Source organism: Amyelois transitella, chromosome 15 (assembly GCF_032362555.1).
Source record: "Amyelois transitella isolate CPQ chromosome 15, ilAmyTran1.1, whole genome shotgun sequence".
NCBI lineage: Eukaryota > Metazoa > Arthropoda > Insecta > Lepidoptera > Pyralidae > Amyelois > Amyelois transitella.
The window spans coordinates 7,807,530-7,831,604 of NC_083518.1; the positions used below are offsets into that span (position 1 = coordinate 7,807,530).

The following is a 24,075-nucleotide window of genomic DNA, read 5'->3' on the forward strand; positions in this document are numbered from 1 at the left end:
CCTACTTATAACAAATATATCCTTAGATACTCTATCCATACATACATACATACATATGATCACGTCTATATCCCTTGCGGGGTAGACAGAGCCAACAGTCTTGAAAAGACTGAATGGCCACGTTCAGCTATTTGGCTTAATGATAGAACCGAGATTCAATACTCTATCCACTTACTGCGAAAACTGAAGTAAAATCATAAAATTGTTTTATTATGTGTATCGGTAAGAAGTACTCCAGCAAAATTTCCCTGGAACCTCCTGTGGGAGTAATAAATGTAAAAGATGTCTCATCCCCATTTACACTAACAATAAAAAAGAAAAGATTTGTATGTTTGTAACGAATAAACTATAAAACTATTGGACTGATTTTCATGAAATTTACCACAGGTAAGTAAGTATAGAATAAAAATAAGACTACTTTTTTTTGGAATTTCTTGCGGCAGCAAAGCCCCGCATAAAATCTATTTTTTATCAATTTATGTTTATACCGCAAAAGCACAAACAACAATCACTAGGTACAGGACGTATCGGTACCAGTACCAGTACACTGTAAGGGTAAGTTTAGAAAAAAACAATACTAGTTTCACACACTGTTGCAGTGTGTCCATGTGTTTGCCCATGGTTTGTTGTATTTCTTTCTTTGTCTTTCATACATAATGTGTATCTTGCTCACTCGTTCTTCCAATACAGCTACATAAAAACGTCATTGACCTCTTTCATCCCCACCACGAGTAGTCAATATTTCGTTTTCCTACGAACACAACGCATTTGTGTGAGTGGAGGCACTGCGACTGTGCAATGTATTGATGTAAACATTCTCCTTGTCATTTTATTTCAGTGCGTTTAGAAGATCGTATGGTTGTCTTTTAAGGGGCATGTTAATGTGAACAGCTGATTTTGGATATTAAATTTAAAGTGAAATTACTGTGATTCATCTGGATATGTAGAAGAGGATATCCCGATAAAGTGTTAATTTTTTGATTCTTCGCAGTGCTGTAGCTGTTTTTCAGGTAAGTTGAGTCCTTTTTGTTACAAACGCAACATTACTGTTAGCAAGATAAAGTTTTTTAATGAATAAAGGAAATATATTCCTATCATAAGCTGGAGTAGGTACGAAAGCTGCAATAAGCCCCGTGCAGCAATTTTAAACAAAGGAACACTTGTGATTACGGAGTAGCTACCCATACCTTTCTATTCCATGTTTTTGACTAAATTTCTAGTCTAGATATACCTATATACCAGCCTAACTAAAATTTACGTAGGCCTTACCTATCTAGTCTTTTGTTTTACAACAAACCAAGTAACTGTTGTTCTTAAACTTCAACTGTCTTTGTTCTTAGCACACTTAACTGCTGAGTTCTATGTGTAAATTACTTCCTAGTTTGTTGTTAGTAGAGTAGGACGTTTACAAAAATACTTCATGCTAAATCTAGTAGGCAAGTAGGTAGGTACAATGAGCCAAGCATGATATGAAATGCCTAGCTACGAAACAGCTAGTTTTGAAATATAATCGAGATTTTCTGCAAAGGAATAAAGATTCATATGGAGACGAAAAATTTACCACTTTACAGTAAATCAGTTTTGTGACTGCAAACTGAAGGAAGGGGAAGAAAATCATACCATACCGCTGCAGCTACAAACACGCACCTATTGCTGCTTTATCTTATCTGTTTATCTACCTTCATACTAACCTCGTGTAGGTATCTTTATAACACGATTGTTGTTTTTATTTTAGCACAATAATTATTTCTGTAGTAGTAGTAGGTAGGTACCTACCACATCGATTTTGACCGTGACCTAAATTTTTAGGGTAGGTAGGTAGGTACCCACCTATTTACCTAATATTTTGGATAGGTAATTACCTACTTAGGCACCTAAGTAGATAGTTATTATTGTTTACTTGTTATAGGTATGTTTATTGCACAGAAATTTACACAGTGTTTTATTTTTGATTGTCTGATACTCGCGGTTAGGTCACCTTTCGGCATCCAATAATTAAAAAGTGCTCTGTTGTATATAGAATTGAATCATTAAGGCCGTTTTTGAATTTAGGTAGACATAGCTAGCTAGCACCTATACAGCGAACAGTCTAATAGACTTATGGTATTGAAAAAAAAACATTTAATAAAGTGTCCAATTAAATTTGAAATTTAAAATGACTTATTCTGTTTTAATTGAAAATTTGTGAACAACAATGTCAAAATGGCCACGTTAATTTAGTTCCCGCGCAATTACAACACCGCGTTCAGAAATAGCTGTTGAGCTGTCCTTGCTGTACAGCGGCGCGCTGTCTAAAATTAAAAGACGCCACGACTAAATTGAATAGTAATTACCGAATAATGTTCCACACAACATTTGGTAGGTAATAATTTATTTGAAATCTATCCGAGTCGCCAATCGATGTTTTTGCTAACAATACCAAGTTCTTTTTTGAGTGCAAAAACAACCGGTTGCGGCGCGGATATTCCTTATTACTGTAGATCCAAAACGAATTAAGTCGAATAATATAACTCTTAATTAATCTCAACCTTCGCCCGCCACTTAATGTAGTTTGAAATTACATGAAAATCTGACCGAGCTGTTGACTGATAAAATCATAACAGACACATCACATTTTTTGTAATCTGTGATAATATATTTTTAGTTTTTTAATGTTTATAAACTTTAACTTACATTAGTTTAGGTGAACTGCTAACCTAACCATACATACAAGTCATGGGCGTATAGGTAATTGGGAATAATAATGTTGTCTTGTTTTTAAGTAAAGATGTTTGTCCCGTTTGTTATTGTATAAAAACGTTTAAAATTTCAATTCAAATATTTATAATTCATAAATATTTTTCTTTTCGGCCGCGTAAAAACGATTTTAGAGACTAATATCAGGAAAATAGGTAACTATAAAAATACAAATCGCAACTGCGCAATTTGCCCATAACGCGCAAATCGCTGTACCTACTCGTGGTTATCGTTTCGGAATTCACAAGCAGTTTTTTGTCAATTGACCTGTTCTGTTGTCACTAGTGAAGGTCGTTCGGGTAATTTGTGTTGTGGTCCGCGATTGTCATCTCACGTGACGAAGTCGCGAGACGTGTCTATTGTTCAGATATGTTTTATACCTACTTATCGCATCTCTAAAGGAAGTTATAGGCGTTACAGAGCTAAAGAGTAACCTTCAACACTAACTCGTATAATTTTTATTCAAACAGATACCGATTTATTATCCTTTATTATATTTAGATCCTTTCCACATGATCAAACATCATCTTAACAAATTAAAACAATATAATACAATATAGAATACGTTATGGTATCTGATATGAAAATATAACTAAGTCAACAAACCAAATGAAGCTAGACAACAAAGCGGGAATATTTATGCTTGAGACGGGACACTTAGGTTGTTTGATATCAAAACGGTATTAGACAAAATGCACATCGAAAATCCAGACTTTCAGTTCGGTGCTCCCGAGACCCGTCTCGACAGGGCGGGGCGCAAAAACTCCATGCGTCGTCTAGTCATCTGAATTAACAATTCCTAACCTATGGATATTGATGTACTCCTCGCAAGTTGATTAAAATACAATGGACCGAAGAAAATTTGAATGTCGGACACATTAACAAGTCGCTATTTCCAATTATCCTCCTCCAATAACTCTTTTTAAAGTCCTCTTTTTCTTTCATGGTCTCTTACAAGATAGAAAGATAATTTAATTGTTCGATACATAATTGCCATTAAATAAAAAAAAAATATTATACAATTAATGACCATTGTATATAATTCTGATGTTATGACAATACCAGTTACTTAATTTAATAACGCATTAATGGATACTAATGCTCCGACAGACAGCCTTGATAACTTTTCCCTTGGATAGACGCCTGTTATAATTGGCCAACGCACACATTGTAAAACAGTATACGTAATTTATCTCAAGACAATAAATTGAATTATCTAATTTTGAAATTAGCATTTCAACAAAGCACTAAGTAAGATTACACTCATGTTACAAAATAATCAAAAACTTTAATGTATAAAGAACATTTACGTACAATCAAAATTTCGTCGACGTTCATATAATATAACCTCCATTTCGTTCTGGTCAAGGAGTTTATATGTTAGTTATTATTTTATTTGAAAACTCTATAATAGATGAGTAATTTTTAGAAAAGGATAGTTAATTATATGTTTTCAATCGCCTGCGTGTTACTAATTTAGATATCACAGCTACTATGCAAATTCTAATGCATTATGTACAGTTCATCTCTTTCCTCTGAACATAGCGGCCTTGCCCTTCACCTCGAATGAATATTAAACATTTTAAAGCCACAGTAAGCTTGCTCACATCATTGGACATGAATTTTATGTATTATCAGTTTTCCAATGGGTTATAGTTTCATTGCGAGTTCCACGTCAGACTGAAAACTTAAACAGTTCATTTTAACTAGCATAAGACGGGGGTTCAGAGATTGTGTCACGTAACAAATTAGTCTGAACTCATCATCTAGTTTTTGTAAATAAGTTTTGTTACTTACATGATTTTAATTAGATTATATTGTCTGTCATTCGCAACTCAATATAATACATCTCATCACAACTCATGATACGCTAAGTTAGAGCTGCCTGCAAACTTAATGCAAGAATTCAAACAACGAATTGAATGCATCGAATTACGGAATACTTCTTATTGCCAAGTCTGTGCTGGATTTCTAGCATAGCGTTTACTTTAATGCGTATATATTTCTGTGATTTCCGTAAAAGCTATGACAAATGAAAATATAATTATTGTGTAGTAAACATTCGTAGGATCTATTGAAATAATATTTTTATTATTTAATTAACCTTAATAACAGTTGCGATCACCTCAATCTATTATATCCTCTATAATTAACACACATCCTCTATCCGATTCAATGGGCGCAGCCTTGATTTAATTTCCATTTCATCCATCATATTTCACTACCAAGGTGGTATTCAGTCAGAGAAGCGTACTCTGTGGTTTTAATCTTTATATCTAAGTATATCTTTAACATATTATCATGTTTAATAACACAGATTCCTAAAGAATTTAAGTAGAATTTTTTTTTATATACTTTGAACACATAATATCTATATCAATTTTATATTTGGAATATATATTTTCAAACTCTGTTTAAATTTAGTAACTGCAGCTGTCTGCTTCGTAAAATATTTGACTCCCAAAGTGCATTGTACCTTTCTAATATTTTTTTTGCTTAATGATTTTATTTGGAGTTTCATACCGAACATAATTCCAAAGACTTAGTCAAAGTTGTGGTTAACTTAGTTAGATGTATCATTTTAACTTCTAATTTCTTAACTCTCATGACAGCATTCTAAGTCTTACTTGATAACAGCTAGTGTTATTGTTACATACATAATAGCCATATCTCTATCCCTTACGGGGTAGACAGAGCCGTTAGTCTGAAAAAGACTGAAAGGCCAGGTTAAGCTGTACGGTATGGATAATTGATGAAATATTTTCTTGCATTTATTCATTACTTTCGATGATTATGCATTGTGATGAGAGGTTTGCAGTTTACACAATGGCGGTCATCGTTGCCAAACCACGATGCAATAACATTATACGCGCTGTTTCAAATCTGGAGCGGGATTTATGTGTCATATCGCGTTTATGTGTATAGTGAAGCATTCACGGCTATTACGGATTTTCTATTGCGTTATATCATCAAAGGCTGAACATTTTAATCGATACATTTGAATTTTTTTGGAGATAATTTTAATATCAATTAAAATCAGCACATCATTGCAGCTGTATCTCAGTGCTATGCCAAACAGTGATTAATAACAGTTTTAATAAATTATTAAAATAATTATATGTTCGTACTTATAATATTGTCGACAGATAATATATACCGATAAAATAAGTCTGCGAAGGTCTACTACGCGCAACTTATTAAACCTGATAACAATCTTTTCATCATTAAACGTTTTAATAGAAGATGCTACCCGGTGATGCGCAACTATGAATAATAAAGTTAATTGTCTCGTTTTACTTCTTTAAGTTATATGTTTTTCTTCATCCTCCTGGCTTTAGTCCCAATTGCATCCTCACCACTCTGGAGAGGAGACCGGGATATGCCTTTGACCATGGATCCTGGATCGGGTGAGTCAGCTTTTTACACGAAGCGACCCCCATCACCTCCATCGCTGGTAAACCTAACCCGTATTGGAACGACCATGGTAACACTTCCAGTTGCCTGAATGTGCAGGTTTCCTCAGGATTTTTTCCCTCAACGTAAGAGCATCGGTAAGAAATCAAACTAATGTATGTACTAATACTGGAAGTTATTCTTCCAAAATTGTCATTGGTACAGGGCCGATGCGGGGTTTGAACCTGTGCCTTTCTGTGTATCACGCATGTTTACTGGGCATCTTAGCGATTCAACCACCGACGGTCTACGTTTACGTTATATGTCTTTATTGCAACGTAATTATTTAACTCCTATCTATCTATATCATTTCAGAAGCCATTATTTTCTATATCTTTTTGTTAGCCTTCCACTCGTAGACTGGTTTTTAATCATTTTATCTCAATATGATATCAAAAACACGCTAGGGACACAAGACCAACCTAATTATGTTCATTAAGTGCATAAGAGGAACCTTGAGTGCAGTCACGATATAGCGCAATCTATTGTGAAACACCCTTCTAAACATCGGCTTGTTCCTGTCGCTCATTGTCGAAACTGAAATGCCTCAATGCCTTCTATCGAAATCTAATCTCTTGATTTCTAAGTTACTGACCAGTGAACTTCATAAATGTCGCACTGCATTTGTCCTTTCATGTTATTTCTGGAAAAAAGTACTTAATCCAAAAGTAAGATGATTAATTATAAAATCGGAATTATAATATTCCAAATTCTATACTTCAAAACTGATTGGTAGCAGGCTATGTCCTTGCTTTAAGTAATGATTTTGTGATAACCTTTCAGTATGTACAGCCTCAATGAAATGCCGTCTTTTGTAGACTATGAACTTGGAAACCTGTAGCTGAGAAAACAAACAAAGCACAACTTGATAATTTCCATTATAACTACATAGATCCACTTGGTTGTTGTGGCACGTTTGAAATCGTCAAGATAAATATTAATGATGTTATTAGCTCATCTGCACTTAATCACGTCATGTGTGTTGTTAGTGCATCTGGTTCAGGATTGTAATCGAAATGAAAATAATAAACATTTAATTGTTGGATTCCATATCTACATACATACAAAACACCTTTGTTTTTACGAAGAAACAGAGCATCGTGTCAATTTGTGTCACATAACTCGGAATAAACAGCCACTTTAACAAAATTGGATGTAAGCAGAGTTAGGAAATTGAACCACAATTCTGCTTAATTGCGGTAGATCGAAACCGTTACCCGTCCAAGAAGCGACAATATTTAAGCATTAATTTTTACACGTAATGATGATATAATCCTCTTTTTAGAAGCTATCGGTTTTCGTATTTTAACCCTGTTATCTGATTTCAACACAGTGCGAATATCTCCTTCGATACAGTCGATAGGGCACCGTTTCGACACGCATCCGTGTCGGCAATCGACCAATCAAAGATCGAGGACAACTAACAAAAAAAAATTATATTTGAATATTTGTTATCTGTGTCTTTATTGGAATTATTTATTGACAAACCTAAAACGAGTTGAGCAGGCAGCAATTTTATCTAAGTTAATATACATATTTAAGATTTGTTTAACATTAAACCAGTCTTCTTCTTCAGCAAGATTTTGCCCATATATACCAAGTTTCAGTATTTAGAACCTACCTTCAGATAACAAAAAGTGTCACTGATGATTTGATTTAATCATACTTGAAAACAAAATACAACACCTGTAAAAAAAATTATCTTCTTAATGTTAGCTCTTAATTGTTACAGGAAGATGCCATCGCTGTTAGAAGCTCTGGAGCGCAAATACGGCGCAAAGGGCGAAGTAAACCCTCCAATAGATGATATGCCGGTTGCCATATTTGTGCCGAAACGGTCACCTAGACTCAGCGTACCCACATTACTAGTGTTGAACGATTGTGAAATTGACTGCGCTGGCGACCCGTCCGCCCTGGCGGACAAATGTGCGGATGTCGTGGAACTCGATATTGCCCATAACAAACTTACTGCATGGCAGGAGGTAAGAGCATACATACATACATAATCACGACTATATCCCTTCCGGGGTAGACTAGGCAGAGCCAACAGTCTTGAAAAGACTGATAGGCCACGTTCAACTATTTGGCTTTAAGATAGAATTGAGATTCAAGTAGTGACAGGTTGCAAGCCCATCGCCTACAAGAAGAATCCCAAGTTTATAAGCCTACCCCTTAGTCGCCTTTTACGACATCCATGGGAGAGAGATGTAGTGGTCCTATTCTTTTTTCTATTGGTGCCGAGAACCACACGGTTAAGGAGGTAAGAGCCTCATCTGAAAATTTAAAAATGCGAGTAAGTAGAGTAAGAGTGCCATTCGTATCATAGTAAAATAAATTAAGAAACAGACGCTACTAAGAAATTAATTTTCAAATTAGTATTAAGAAAGGACGAAAACATCTGGCTCATATTTCATTCTTCTGACTTTAAAAAGTATTGAAAGAATGTCGCTTGCTTCACTAACATTTCCCACGACTCAGACACCTAATTAGCAAGCACTATGGTATTCCAAAGTAGATATACGTGCTGTTATGAAATCTCTTTTAGGTGTTCGCAGTACTAGAGCAGACGCCTCGAGTGCGTTTCCTAAACTTGAGCTTCAATCGCCTATCCGCCCAAATCCAAGCAGCACAATCGCTTCGCCCCCGGTGGGACAGTCTCAGTCACCTGGTCTTAAATTCAACATTTGTTGGCTGGCCCAGTGTCCACTCGCTACTCAAAGCTCTACCGGCTCTTGAAGAGCTGCATTTGAGTCTCAATGAGTACTCCTACGTAGACCTTAATGGAAATGATGTCAATGAAAAAGACCGATGTGAAGAATGTTCTCGCCTAAAAATTGATTTCACTGAGCCTATACATGATAAACTCAAGAAACTCCATTTCTCTGGTAATCAAGTGAGCAGTTGGACAGAAGTATCAAAATTTGGTTATTGTTTCCCGAATCTAGAAACTCTATTGGTGAATGACTGTCCCATTACAACTCTAGAGCCAGACCCGTGTGAAAAATGTGAGGATGGAAATGGAAATAGAAAGAGCCACGACGCTTTTCCGTAAGTTAAATCAAAACTATACATCATCTAAAATACAGCTCCTGCTATATTGTAGACCGTAGAAAATAGCATCTTTTTAATTAGAACCTTAACCTAGTAGTCTTCTATACCTAAAACACAAATATTATGATGTTATATGATGTTGACTTTCAAAATATTCCCCATTATTTTACTAGTGCCGTTAATGAAAAGAAAAATGATTAAAATTAAGGAAGTATGCAGAGATCGTGGCAAGCGGAAAGATGTAATCTCTGCCTACCCCTCCGGGAAAGAGGCGTGATTTTATGCATGTATGTATGCCGGTAATGCTGAACACCGCACAAATATTACGAAATTTACGGCATGACTTTTTCTCTAATGTCTTGCCATTGACCTACTGAACCTCGGGCGGCCTTTTGTTGCTAGCTAGTTCGTACTATGACTATCGTAGTAAACAGCATTTCTTTCCGTTTCAGTCGCCTCCGATTTTTAAACCTAAACAACACCGGTTTGGCCACGTGGGACGAGGTGGACCGGTTAGCGAGATTTCCGGCTTTGAAGAGTTTACGAGTTCAGGTGAGTTTATTTACTGACCATTCCCTTTAAACGCGTTTGACCTAAACTTTATTAACACTAAAATTTTGCGAAATAGTATAGCTGATTTATTTTGTTACAAGAGGATGGCTTAACAAAAACCTGTTATGTCTTTTTAGTCCAAATCATGAATAGGAATCCTTCATTAATTAAATATACCACAAATAATAAAACTATTGAAATAATAGATGCAGAAGTGACTTGTATCAAATTTGTGTAATAAATCATTAATTTTTAATCAAGCAAACCAATACTAAACACGTTGCCTCATATGAATGCCGCATTGCATAATGCAAGGGATACGCTAATGTGGGTCTTGCGGAGAACTTAGTTGGTTTAGCCATTGAATATGTGGTTTTTGTCATGCTTCAATGAATGTAAGTTTCATCACGAGTTTCATTAAAAGATTGTACAGTATCTGCATTCATTATGACGTAACAATTTAAATTAGTGTCGAATCTTAATCTTCAATAGACGTTTGCCAAGTTTAACGTCGGCCAACTACTAGGTATCACAATAGCATTGACAATCCTTCCGACTTGAAGATTCGTAGATAGCGCTAGCGTCATTTTCCGCTGGTCGCCATCTGAATTTGTTCGCTTGGCGTCCCTCGGGAGCTTGAAATATACGGGTTAAGGTCTTCCCGATTTACTGGCGGCCTACATAACGCCTGGCGATTACACAATGCGAGCCGATGCCGCGCTGATCCACGCACAATTTCAACACGTTCGCGAGTTTGCAATGCTGTAGCGGGAACATCTGTTTTGGGAATTGAACAACCTTGGCGTGGTGACCTTTTGCCTTGCTATTAATGTTTCATTTATCTTTGAAGTGATAAGCTAACATCCGTCTTTCTGGCTTTAACTCATCTTTAGAATAATATCTCGGTAATATTGGGTTTAATATTTTTAAGCGAAATGTATCATTAAAATATTATGAATAAAGATTTCGTGACTAATAATGATTATATTTCGATCTCTCATGATAAATTTCAAAAGCTGTTAAGAGTGGAATCCTTTATAAATCTCTCCCCTGTATGCGTCTCCCAACTATAATCCACATTTAATGTTTAGTTCCTTTCGCACGACGATTTGTCATCTCGTGTCGCATTATGATAGACGAATTACGTTCTTATTTGTTGTGACTTAGGAGCAATATTCCTGTTACTAGCAATGTTTACTATGACCGTCACGCAACGAGGAATGTGAAAGTGTGCCTGGCGGCCGAGTCGGTTTGTTTTGAACATATCTGATCGCTATGACTACGCCAACCAAGCGATAAACTGTCATACAACCATGAGACGCAATACAGGAAGGTAGCTAGTTAATGCAAGGCAGTTAAATGCCAAAATGACGTTAATTGTGCACGCACAACGCACATCCATATGTTTGCTGTCATGTTCTGAAATCAATTTACAAGCAAAACTACTATCGATGCCACTCTTGTTAGTAATCAGTTGTGTAATTACAAAGGTTTCATATTTGTGCAAAACACGAAGAATGGAAATTTAAAGATTGGTTCCTCCAAATGAACCTATACGGTATATTACTACTTTTATCACTAAAGATATGATCTTTCATAGACTTGAAATTGTAATTGTTCGCAGCCTTTGGACCTTCAAATTTACAGCGACATGTTTTCCTTGTTTAAAAACCACCACCTTAATCTTTTTCGTTATTTGACTTGACAAACTAGTCGTTACAATCTCAACATTTAAACAGGATTGCACTCAATGATTCACCCATTGCAACAAATAATCCGCTTCATTATATCTGTATGAAATGCTCTCGGTCGTTCACATTTACCAGTGGATCGGTGACCTTGCCAAATGACCTGATAATCTTGGGCATTGTCAATATCTCGATCGTTGATTCACAGGTTTTAATTTGCTGCAGTTACACTACTAAAAACAAAGTTATTTCCATGAACTACCTTCGAATTTTCAGATTGTCTACCATCGATGCGACGGTAGAGAGGATGATACAAATCTTCCTGGCATTCTGTCCAGTTGCATCCTTCCTCGTAAAGTAACAACCTTGTCAGAATTATATTTTTGTTACGTACAAGAAATTAGAAAAGTAAGCACGAATCGAATTAACGTTTAATATTTTATGAATTGGTAGTACCTATTATCGAAAAGTAATAAGACATGGGATCCTCGATTCATATTCAATGCAGGCACGTTCTGTACTTGTTGAAAACGTGATGTTTTGGAATTTCACGGACAGTAATCATATTTTTACTCGTATCATCTATTTCGGAAACTGACGGTTCTTTGGTTCCATCAATTAAATCTTCTGTAATTATAATTAATTATTTATCAGCATTGCGCAAACGGAATGCACTTTGCAGTCTTGATATTTTGTAAGAGTAATTGCGTGGAATGATTTCTCAATTATGTTCACGGTGCACTGGTAATCAACGTAGTTAACTACTAATATAAATTTTGGAAAATCGTCACATTTTACTATTAAGTATTAACAAGTTTAGGAAACTGAATATCAATGACGGATATTTTCGTCCTTTACCTGACAGGTAGGTACTTTTATTGTCAAAGGTCCTTTTATTTTCAAAGCATTCGCCAACAGTATTGACAGTAAGGAGTTCTCTGTCGATGAGTCATTTAAAAATGAAAGATCATGAAAAATTTTGTTGTCGAACCGTTCATACACGACCGTTGTAAAACCGTACCTATAGGAGCTACAAGTTTCTTACAAAACCAGTATCACTAAATAGAGTCACGATATCAAAAAATTGGATGGACATACCTACAATCATACGTATGAACTTTCCACAAATCTATATCTTCTCTTTTATATGGTGTAAATAAGAACTGTTAAACCAGTTCTTGCCTCTGTAATACAATTTCAGGGATCTTACAAATATATCCGACCGACTTACATCCTCTCACGCTCCCGAGGGACCTCGTATACTTTTCGAATAGAACCAGGATTTTGGGAAAACAGCTTCTCAAATTCAACGTGAAGACGTTTTTACATAATTTACCTAAGACGTAGATGGTGTTTATGGATAACTTCATTTAAATGCTATTCTATAAGTTCAAACACCGCTTATAAAATTGTATTCTTTAATTTAGATGTTAATAATTAATTATACAAGTAATCGGGATAGTTATTACTAGATGAGAGTTTTGCGTACATTTTATTTGTAGTTTCGCAAATTGGCATTTTTTTTTTATTGAGTTTAATTATTTTACACTCCGTACAAATTGAAAAATCATTTTGAACAGGACAATAACCGTCTGATCAGATCACATGATTCATATACAAACGGTTTTTATTCCAACCTCCCACGCCTTTTGCGCTTCTTTGTGTCTCAGTCGCCTCGTGCCGGATCCTATTTGTTTTTTTTTCTTTATTTACCCTCTTTGTTACCTACTGGTGATTTTTACCTAAAAAAATATAGAATTAAAAGATAGATACGTTGCAACTTTGGTGAGACGGCTGGTCAATGAAGGATGGAGACCAAGAAATAATTAATTTCAGAAATAGATAGATAGACTTTTTATTGCACCATAAGAAAAAGAAAATATAGATAGATAACTGCTAGATCAATTGTAGATTCAGCTACTACCATGAGTAATAGGTACCTGGTTCAAAATATTAATTAAATGCAATTTTTTTTTAATTGATTTAATAATTTCGTTAAAGAATTTTGTTGGTTACTTTATAAATACTACTAAAATATTCGCGGCGTCTTAGATGTTGGGACTCATGGAAAATTCATGGATATCGAGTAGGGCAAGTCGCAGGTCAGGCACCTGACCTAGAAACACCCTGCATGCGCCAGTACAGTTACTTTGACACTTGTAAAGGGTTGCATGGCGTGATTCGAAAGGATTAAAAGTTTGGTTTCTTTTGTTATAATAAATACTCTAAAGCCATTCTCCGATACGAAGTTCTCAGTTTAACTTAAATTTACAATTATTTACGTACAAGTAATCCATTTCATGGTAGTTTCAAAACAATCAGATATCAAATTAAGAATGCATGCAACTACATTATTAAATTTAACAGTCGTCATCAAAGACGCAATAAACAGTCTTGTTTGTTATAAACGCTATGGAATAAACCAATACGACACCCACCTCCCCCCAATAAACGACTTATTGTCCTATTTTACTGCTGCTAAATAAAGAGAATCTTTATGAATTTCAATGGTAGTAGTAGTAAGTAGATCATAATTATGTACATATCTTTGTTCTACAAAAACTGGTATAAAATCACCGAAATAAAAATTTAAATAATAACCACCGACACCAATTTAAGTTTCCTTTAAAAGATTTTTTAGAAATACGTCGCGTTATTGTTCCTCACCTTTTCCGTCGGAGGTAAAAAGAGAAGAATCTTTAATGCTCCACTTAGAACTAACAAAGTTAATTAATAACACATGATATGAATAGGACATCAGAATATCCTAACATATTGCAGAGAAACATACAATTAAATATCCGTTGATTGTATGGTGTATATATCTAGTCATTCGTACGAACCAAACCAGACTGCGGTAGATGAGGTCGTGACGTGTACGAATGCATTACCATATTACGAGTTACGAGTAATGCGGATCTACTGTTTGGTTATGGAATAAGGTATTTTGTGCGTACAAGAAAAGATTGTTTAATAAAATCTAAAACCTCCACGCGGCTGGTCTGGGAACAAAGAAAAGACAGTGTTTTTATTCCCACACAGTTCAAAGGCAAAGCTTACAAGTGTATTTAATTTAAATATACGTTTTTCAGCCATAAAGCTGAACGTGGCCTTTCACTCTTGTCAAGACTATTGGATCTATCTACCCCGCAATTAATATAGACGTGATTTTAAATGTGTAGGTATGTCTGTATACGTTTTTTTTTTATTTGTCACTTTTAATACAAGTCATTTTTTTATACAATTTCCTAATGGACTTTCCTATGGCATTTTATGTATTTTTCATTTTATTTGTGTCCTACCTAACTCCTCGTCTGAATGCTATGTCGTGACCAATTAAATTGTCGCCTTACAAATACCAAGCACACGGCTTTAGGAACACGTGTGTTCTAAATATTACAGACCTACTAAATATACGAAGGGATTACATACTCGTACAGGAACAAATTCATTCAACTCTTGCGCTTCCCTGCACTTTGTTCCCAATTATACTCAGAATAGTTTTAAAAAGAGAATTTTACCCGTAATTTTTTATTTGTCCTTGAAATCATTTTAAGAAAATAACTGTTTCAAATCTGACATATTCTTGATTCTATAAAATACTAACTAGCTGTTTCCCCCAACTTCTTCCACCTTAAATCTCTATTTACTTTAACTTATTATGTTATTCTGATGTCTAACATTCCGTTTCAACTTTCGCATTTATAAAAATTCAGTAGGACTTTTTTTAAAGTGCATAACATCTCAAACCTAATCTAGGCTTAAACAAATTATAGTATAGAACGAACTAAAAGTACACCGTTGCGTAATAATTTGCAATCGCGGCTTACATTGCACGCCGCGTTTCCTTTTAGCAACAGTTTCCCACTTATCTTTACTTAGGTTTCCCGAGCTGACTGCCGTTATTCTGCAAAATGTGCAGCGGTAAATAACTTAAGCCTTGCACTCGTTCAATTAACACCAGTTACACAATTAGATCTACATTTTTAGTTGGCGGCTGTTGGTTGAGAACTGTTTTGTGTAACTTGCTTTGCGCGGGACTTTGTTCCAGTGGGAATTTCGATTAAAAAGTAGTTTGAATTTTATTGTGTCTCCGTAACAAATGTCGTCAATTAGTCAAGTAGTTTTTGAGAATATGCCTTACAAACAAAAATAGAAATGTTCTCTTTTTTCTTCAATATTACTATGAAGTCTGTTTAAGAACGTTAGAATGACAGCTTCTTTGTAGCATTCAATCAAAATATTACTTCATTGTTCTATTACAATCATTTTAACTGTGACTGTGACTAATCTGACAATAAACGTGTGGCGCATTTAGAAACCAACCACACGAGATGTTTCATAAATTTTGTAAAGCGCATTTTGTTTTGCGCATCTTGAAAGTATGTAACATCATTGAAAATTATATTTTGCTGTCTTATTGTTTTTGTAAATATTATTTTTGTGTCGTCATCAACTGGCAAAATTCTCGTTTTCTTATAAAATCGTGTGATGAAAAAGCCGTTGACCTAACATGTACAAATGTTTAATTTAATATGACAACTTATAGCTTCAGATCAGCCACACAAAATTATCTCTCAACGGAATTCCGAATTTGTACGACGAATCTTCAACTTAGTCCGTTTTTCGATTTAACGATCATGTTTAAATTATACTCCACGTATATTTACCCCGTCATCGATGCATGAAAAGTTGAAATCGATAACTAAAACCAATGATTCAGAACGGTTCCGTTACACAGTGGGACCAGTTCTCAACAGTTTAACACCAGCGTTGTTTTACATTTAATTACATATAATAACGGCTATATAAATGAAGAAGAATCCTAAGGATCCAGTATTATAGTGTTCCGTCTTTAGTAAGAAGGCGAAGCAACATTGCAATCCTTTATCCAAAAAACGCCACAGGGAATGCTTCGATTGTACAAAATTTAACTCTTTTGTTATAATAACATAAAGGTGTTATTCACTTGCCTCGTCGAGAATATAGTCTAGACGATGACTAGCTCGCCGAAAGACCTTCCGCACATGATAATGTCCTACAAATAAAACAAAACTGGCTCGTAGGTACCTACCTGATCGCTTCGTCCGAGGTTACCCTACAAGGAATCTTGCTACACGGAAAGCCTTGAGCTTGCATGATATAAATTTATCTTGATCCTTTAAGAATACAGTTTTTGGTCCTTCGTAAAATAAAAATGGCGGCGTGATGATTATTCCAAAAGTAGGTACCTACTGCAAATCTTCCAATACCTTTATTTAGCCTGAATTCCTAAAACAGAATAATACCTCGGATTGCGCTAAACTGCTTACCGTTTTATCAGTTCTAATTACAGAGTACGAACCTGCAGGTTTATGTAACACAGATTCTGATTACTCTAAACTTCGAAATAGACATAAAGCTAGATACTGGTACCATTTAATAAACATACGAACACTTTGTATTCTAGGTTTATAATATCAGATGTTTGTCTAAACAAAGCATGAATTTCATTAGCTCGATACACCGTGATAATCAAAGTAGGTAAAGCGGTACGTCGTAAATTACAGGATTTACAGGGTAGCATCCATTCTAAAGAACTCACCTCGAAGTTTGTCTTCCAATCGCTAACTCAGTGTTCCTTATTGTTTCGTTCACAGCCAGCATACCTTCAAACCTTCATATTAAAAGGAAATAAATCTTATAACCATAATGCGATACCTAGGTGGTTGCATAAGTAGACCAAAATTTCTTCTCATTTCTCTACTCTTTTTCAAGTATCACACACATTTACAAATCAACAACTTAACTAAAAAGGCTTGTGAGCTTGCGTGTACAACCATAAATCATGTTTTCTTACCAAATTGAGTTCCCATTTACATATATTAAAAAAACACTATCTCAGAATCCTCTTCACAATCGTATTCAAAATTATATTCCAGGGTTGGCCACTATGGGAGCGCTTCGAATCTACGGAGCACGAACGAAGGCTGCTGCTGGTGGCGCGGTTACCACACGTGCGCACCCTGAACGGGGGCGGGGCGGTGCCGGTGGAAGAGAGAGAAGCGGCCGAGAGAGCCTTTATTAGATACTACATGGAGAAACCGGAGTCCGACCGCCCTGATAGGTAACCGCTTTGTTAGATATAGAACTTGCACGCTTAAAAGGAGACTCCAATCACATCCTTTTTGTATACTTTGCTTGGAGACATAAACAATTTTGAAAGAATAATGTTGGGAACCCGAAGCATGTAATAGCGGTGGTTGCAAATAAAGATGTAAGAGAGGTCATATTAAGTAGTTAATAGGATATACCGACTTTTGACCACTTGAATAACTTTCAATGTAATGTCGTTAATGGACAAAACGACTAAATTATCTTCTTTTTATCCCTACTTTTCATTCTCGTGGAAATTGAATTGATGCTCCTAAAACACATGTCAAACAGGTTTACGATATGCGTTGTCTCTTCATTGCATTATTCAGTAACGGAAGAGTTTTATATCTAAGTATAGCCTATTTTTTGAGAAAACTGTGTCAATACAAAATCACACTGTTCATGACACGACAAATCAAATTAGGATCACGCCACAGAATATTCCGAAGGTCCTTTCAATAAGGAGCTGCGTGGGAGCCGATTTGCATGAACCTCACCTAAATGACTAAATGAATATGATAATGAACCATGTTATACGTAACAAGCCCTAACTAGGTGTCGAAAGAGATAAGATTTCGCTTAATCTGAATAAAATGGCGCGCTAATGCAAACGGTAATTTCTTATTTTAAGTCAAGGAAAATACCACAACCTTGAACAGTAACGTACAGTTTGCGTATGCGCTAGATCTTGGGCACCTACATACATACTTTATCACGTGTATATCTCTTGTGGGGTAGACAAAGCCAACAGTCCCGAAAAGACTGTTTAGGCCACATCCAGCTGTTTGGCTTAGTGAGATAGAATTGATATTCAAATTGTAACAGGTTGCTAGCCCGTGGCTTAAAAAAATTCCAAGTTTACAAGCATATCCCCTAGTCGCCTTTTACGGCATCCATGGGGTGGAGGTATGTTGGGGACACTATTATGGGTATGATTTTATGAGCAGTCAGAAATTGTACAAAAAAGCTTTAACTTTTCTCCGAAGGTCGTTTGTCCTATGAACAGCTCTGCGTGACACGTGATTTGTATGAAAGAAATTGCTTCCAGATATTGGGAGCTGGTCGGCGTCCACGGCAAACTGGACCCGTTGGTGTCTGTGGACTTGCGGCCGGAGAAGCGAGTGCAGATCACCTTCACTTGCGGAGACAACAGCGAAGTACGGACCGTCGACGTCTATAGGTAAATAGCTTAGATAGATATTTTTTGTTCAATTTCACCTGTATGTATGTGAGTTTGTCCGCGATAAGTCCGCCTTTGCTTAACATATTCATAATGTATGTTTCTACTATCTACATATGTATTTTTTTATGGGCAATAAAGATAATTTATATTGTATTGTTTCTCTTTGCGGTTATTAGGAAAGTGTTTGTTACACTCGGGTTTTAGAAATTTTACCTATTTAAAAAAAGGAGGACATCGATTGGAGGCAGTTCTCTTTTTACAAAGTTATTATTGTTCGTAATTTAATGTACATAGTTGTATGTTATACGTAATCTTTAGGTGGACAAGTATTTATAAGTAGATTCACTCTTGAACGATATGATAGATTTAGAAGACCACATCAACTGTTTCCTATAGATATCGTTAAAGGTGGGATGTATACGTTAGATTCTAAAATAAAAATAGCTTGTATTAGTTAGTTAATTAAAAAATATGTATAGCTTTCGTTTTAGCTTTTACCTACATCGCATTCATTGTTCAACATTAAAAATCATTCAGAGTAACATTAAAATATTTTATATTCTGTGCTAATTTTCTTAGATTAAAAATAAATTATAATTGTTTCAGAACTGTATCGGATTTGAAGTCGCGCTTAGAGCGGCTGGCTGGCTTCCCGGCCTCAAAGATGAGGCTCTTTTACGTCGACCAAGAATTAAGAGATACACAGGTAATTAAATTATTGTTATTTAAAAAATATTGTTCACTAACCAGTAGAGATATAATATTTTAATTGGCTTACTTGCCATCATGATTTCCAGTAATTAATACTTACTGGACCGAATTTCAAGTTAGGAAAGATACGATAAATAAGGCTTGCCTTAGTGAGTTTAATTTAATTAGGCTTTTTAAATATAAAAAGCTGAATGAACGAACCCAATAAGTCCGACCTTATCTCGACTTCTTGATGGGTGGTTAAAAATAATTTGGACACCCATGTGCATTTTGATTTTATAACTAACCGGCTATCTTGTAATTTCCAATTGACATTAACATTTTATTTCATTTTCCAGGGTCCAGAAGAAATGAAATTCCCAACCAAGCAGCTCTACTCATACAATATCAGATCCGGTGATGAAATCATCATCCAGTCAAAGTTGATCCACAACATACTGCCCCAAGTCAACTCCACAGCATAGTCTACTGTTACTTGAAGTTAGCTCCATTTCCCATACCATAGGTGCAATTTTCATTCGTATTTTTTTTTTCATTGGGTAAATATATGACGTCTATAAACTTTCCTAAAGGTAAGTGTACATGGAGTAAGTAATAAACTACGTAAGGGCGGAGCCACTATTGCCATTTATTTTCATGTTATAGTGAGTAACTTGTATATTTGTTGTATGTTTTCATACTAACGTATTTGTTTTTGCAAGATTGACTAGTTTATTTTTTTAAGAGATCATATGTACCTATTTTTTGTTTACGTAATGTGACTTATTTTTTTCTTGTCACAAAGTATTTAAATAAAAATATAATATCAATGGTTGTCACATTGCATTTTAGTGTTTTAAGATTGCTTCAAGCTGTAAGCTGAGATTTTAGAAATCATTTGAGACATGTAATACTTTAGCACAAGACGGAAACTAAATATTTATAAACGAACGACTTATTTCATAAAGATTATAAATTTGGCGCTGTTTTCGCTTAAACTGAAAGAAATTATATTTTTTTATTTGCAATAAGAAACTGTGATAATAAATTATGAGTAAATCTGAAATTGAACTACTTATCATGTTACATTTACTTATATTATTTTACAAGTGGTGTGTATCAGCGATAAAAAGAATCAATGATACTTTGATTACTGGGTGTTGCTTTTTAACAAAACTTAAAGTGATACTAACTGCCATTTTGCGAATTATATACCCATGTGTCTTCAAGTTATAGTAATAAACATTATACGATAATTAGGTATCAGAAAGTATTTTTGACTATTCCTAAGGCAAGTTGGTATGTGATGTCCGCTGTGATCTAAGACGCTGCCAAATTTAAGGTTATGGAAACTGTCCATTGAGTATTAGCAATGTACCCTGTGAATGTACGGCAGTGTTACGAAAGAAATGTATGCAATTATATTGTTTGACACAAAATTTAACTATGTAATGAATGTTTTTTTTAGTCCTAGATGATATAGTATATCAAAAGAAATAAATGAATTGTATGATAGTAATTGTTTTAATTTATGATCATCCTCCTATTGTGGGTAAAGAAAACATAAACTTTGAATGGTCTTATAACTTTTAATCTTGCACTAATTCCCAATATACAATTTCTTTCCATAGACTGCTATCATTGCATTTTGTACTTCTTCTACCACATGCTTATTAACATTTATCCAATTTTCACATCCCATTTCAATAGTTCGCCGGCGTAAAAAATTTAGAAGAATTTGTAGTTTATCAATATTTTTATTTATCACCATTTCCGTCATGTATGCAGAAATCATCTCAACATCGCACGGCAATGGGGCCTGGCCACTTTGAAGCCATGCGCGGAGTAATTCTCGCACTTTTTTCCATGGTAGGCCTAATAATCCTTCTTGCTTATGTTCTCGTTTGACCACTTCTTTTGAGACCGAAACTTCTTTAATCATAGGGCTTTTATAAGGAGTATCTTTTATTGCTGTATTTTGTCCATGCAGAAATCTACTCATAAGATTCTTTGAAATAGACTGCAATGGTTTAGCACACTTAGGTGGTCTGCCTCTTCTTTTTCCAGTTGGAGACTTCATTAATCCTAAAATTGGAGATTTGTCTTTTGGGGATGTGGCCACTTTAACTGGAGTTTGAGGTCTTAAGTTATTTACAGGATTATTGTAAGACAGGACAGGATCACTCTCAAGTTCAGATTTCACCTCTGTTTTAACCTTAGTATTAGACAAAAATTTACTTATTGCCCCTTTTGAATGTTTGTTAGAATTCATTGTTTCTAATTTTGTTACTTGGATTCCTATTCCTCTCATTTCTTTTGGATCAATCCCCTGTTTTTTACAAAGGGAGATAACTTCTTTAGTAATAATTTCGACATCATTTGTTGCATTGCTCAAAGTAGTAGATTTGTTGACAACATCACAAAAGCCATGGCCCATAAATTTTGCAGTTTCAACCGGAGCTTCCTCAGCCCTCACCATAAGTTTTAATGTTATGCATTTGCCTAAAACCTTAAATTGCTGCATTCTTGAGTGAACTTCAGCAGACAGTTGCTTTAAAAATTCCACACATTGATCATTATTTTCAAATCTGATACCATAGTTTACTTCAGCTGATACAGATTTCCTAACAGTGATGAAACTGAGGGGGTTTCCATCACGCCCACGACACTGGTCGAACAATTGGGAACCAGTCTTATTTCCTAAATGCTTTTGTAAAGTAACTAGTGGTAGGCTTTGGAGAGATCCACAGGTTTCATGTCCTAAAGATTCTAATTTTTGCATTGTCTGTCTTCCAACACCTGGTAAATCCTTGAGCTTAATGTCAAATATAAAGTCTTCCACGAGTTCTGCAGTCAGAAAGAATTGTCCATCTGGTTTAGCACGCTTTGTAGCTAACCTAGCTTGGAGGCGATTACCTCCAAAGCCTGTGGAACATGGACAGCCAGTTTTCCTCTTTATTTCTGCTCTCAGAACTGAAGCAAAATCTTGAACACTCACACCTAATTCTTTTAAAATATCTGAGCAATCTACATACATTTCATCACAGGACACTGCCTCTATATCTAGGGTATATTGAGCTATAGTGTTATATAAATTAAATGCTACTTCTTTATAACCATCAAAATCATAAGGAATTGTTTGCAAATCTGGACATAATCTTAAAGCAGCACCCATAAACATTCCATTGCTAATACCTTTTGCTCTAGCTTCATAAGAACAGGAAGCAATTTCACTCATGGAACCAAATTTGTCATCTTCATCAGCAATGTTATCAACCCTACTCTCAAATTCTATTTCATCTTCAGGTTTTCCTATGGCTTTTCCAATTTTTTTGGCTTGTTTTTGTCGGTAAAGATTAAATTCAGCATTTCGGTCTACCCCTGGTCTTTTAGCTCTTCCTTGACCTCCTTTAGAATGCGTAACTGCCACCGGCTTTCCTCGAAGTTCAGGTCTATTACGCAAACCTACTGATACAAAGAAACAATCCATATCAATATGCATTATTGTCTTTTCCTTTTCAAATATAAGTGGTGATAAGTTACTTGTTTCTCCAAATGTTGATATTTTTTCTTTCAGTTCAGATCTTGCAGGAAATGTTAAGTTACTATGTTCTCTCAAATCATTTACATGTTGCTTGAACAGTGCCCCTAGTTGTGATATGTGATGCAGTCTTGAGTTGTTGTAAAACTCAGAAATAAAATTAGGGTCAGCTGCAGTTTTTGTAACATTTTCTTTTTTCACATTTTTTAAATCACCATCTTGGTAAATACTGTTGGAAGAAAAATTTACTGTAGGCTCCTTCAATGGTGATATTCCTTTATTTTCTACTATAGGTATTTTAGATATTTTAAGTTCTTTATTTGTGTCCATATCATTACTCAGTTTATCAGTTTTTAAAAGTTTATATTCAGATATCTCAGTCTCATTAAAAGTTTCTGGGGTATGGGTTTCACTTTTGCACTTTTCATCTTTGATTTTAGCAAAATTTAACTGAGGTTGTGTTTTGGAGTTTTTATACAACAAATAGTCTCTATAGTCTAGCAGTCGGCTTGAATCTATGCTGTGTGTTATCCACTCAGGTTTAACTATTCTGGACAGGGACATTTTCTTAACCTTGGTATCAGGCAAATTAGATGCAATTATGTAATCCTCCTTTCTTTGATAAGTGTGGTATACACCACCGTGTTTAGCCATAAGTGCTTTTAACTCGTCAGCTGAAGGAATGGTGAATCCATTGACAAAAATACTTACACCGTTAAAGATATCAGACTCCTTTGATTCATCACCGGCTCGCGAGGTATATTGCTGTTCCAATTTAGCAATTTTTGCTTGCATATAACCGCCCCAAGCTTCAAAGCCATTATCAGGAAATTTTTCATCTCTACGCCTCATACTTAATTTAATGGAGGCAGATGTCCTCTTGCAAGTGATCTAACTAAGTTATAAAAATACACACTATCTAACACAAAACAAAATTGTTTTACATTTTTTTTTAATTCAACTTAATTGCAAATTTTCTTTCTACGACAACAACAATATAAACAAATTTAAGTTTGGCATTGGCATTTGTAATCTATCGTAGGATA

The 24,075-nt window shown here is 35.2% G+C and overlaps 2 protein-coding genes across 4 annotated transcripts; one reads left to right on the forward strand and one right to left on the reverse strand.

Moving 5' to 3' along the window:
* Nucleotides 1–734: 734 nt before the first annotated feature.
* LOC106130308 (tubulin-specific chaperone cofactor E-like protein) lies at nucleotides 735–21,003 on the forward strand. Of its 3 annotated transcripts, none has more exons than XM_013329124.2 (8): nucleotides 735–1,010; nucleotides 7,922–8,171; nucleotides 8,735–9,237; nucleotides 9,693–9,792; nucleotides 17,402–17,586; nucleotides 18,664–18,795; nucleotides 19,405–19,504; nucleotides 19,848–21,003. In XM_013329124.2, the coding sequence occupies exons 2-8, from the start codon at nucleotides 7,926–7,928 to the stop codon at nucleotides 19,971–19,973; spliced, it is 1,392 nt and encodes a 463-aa protein (XP_013184578.2). In that variant the 5' UTR covers nucleotides 735–1,010; nucleotides 7,922–7,925; the 3' UTR covers nucleotides 19,974–21,003. The 3 variants fall into 3 exon arrangements, with proteins under 3 accessions (XP_013184578.2, XP_060804050.1, XP_013184579.2); XM_013329125.2 differs by lacking the exon at nucleotides 735–1,010 and adding an exon at nucleotides 1,788–1,810; XM_060948067.1 differs by lacking the exons at nucleotides 19,405–19,504; nucleotides 19,848–21,003 and having other exon boundaries at nucleotides 18,664–18,799.
* LOC106130307 (DNA repair protein Rev1) lies at nucleotides 20,696–24,035 on the reverse strand. The gene has a single exon (XM_013329123.2). The coding sequence runs from the start codon at nucleotides 23,879–23,881 to the stop codon at nucleotides 21,089–21,091; it is 2,793 nt and encodes a 930-aa protein (XP_013184577.2). The 5' UTR covers nucleotides 23,882–24,035; the 3' UTR covers nucleotides 20,696–21,088.
* Nucleotides 24,036–24,075: the final 40 nt, after the last annotated feature.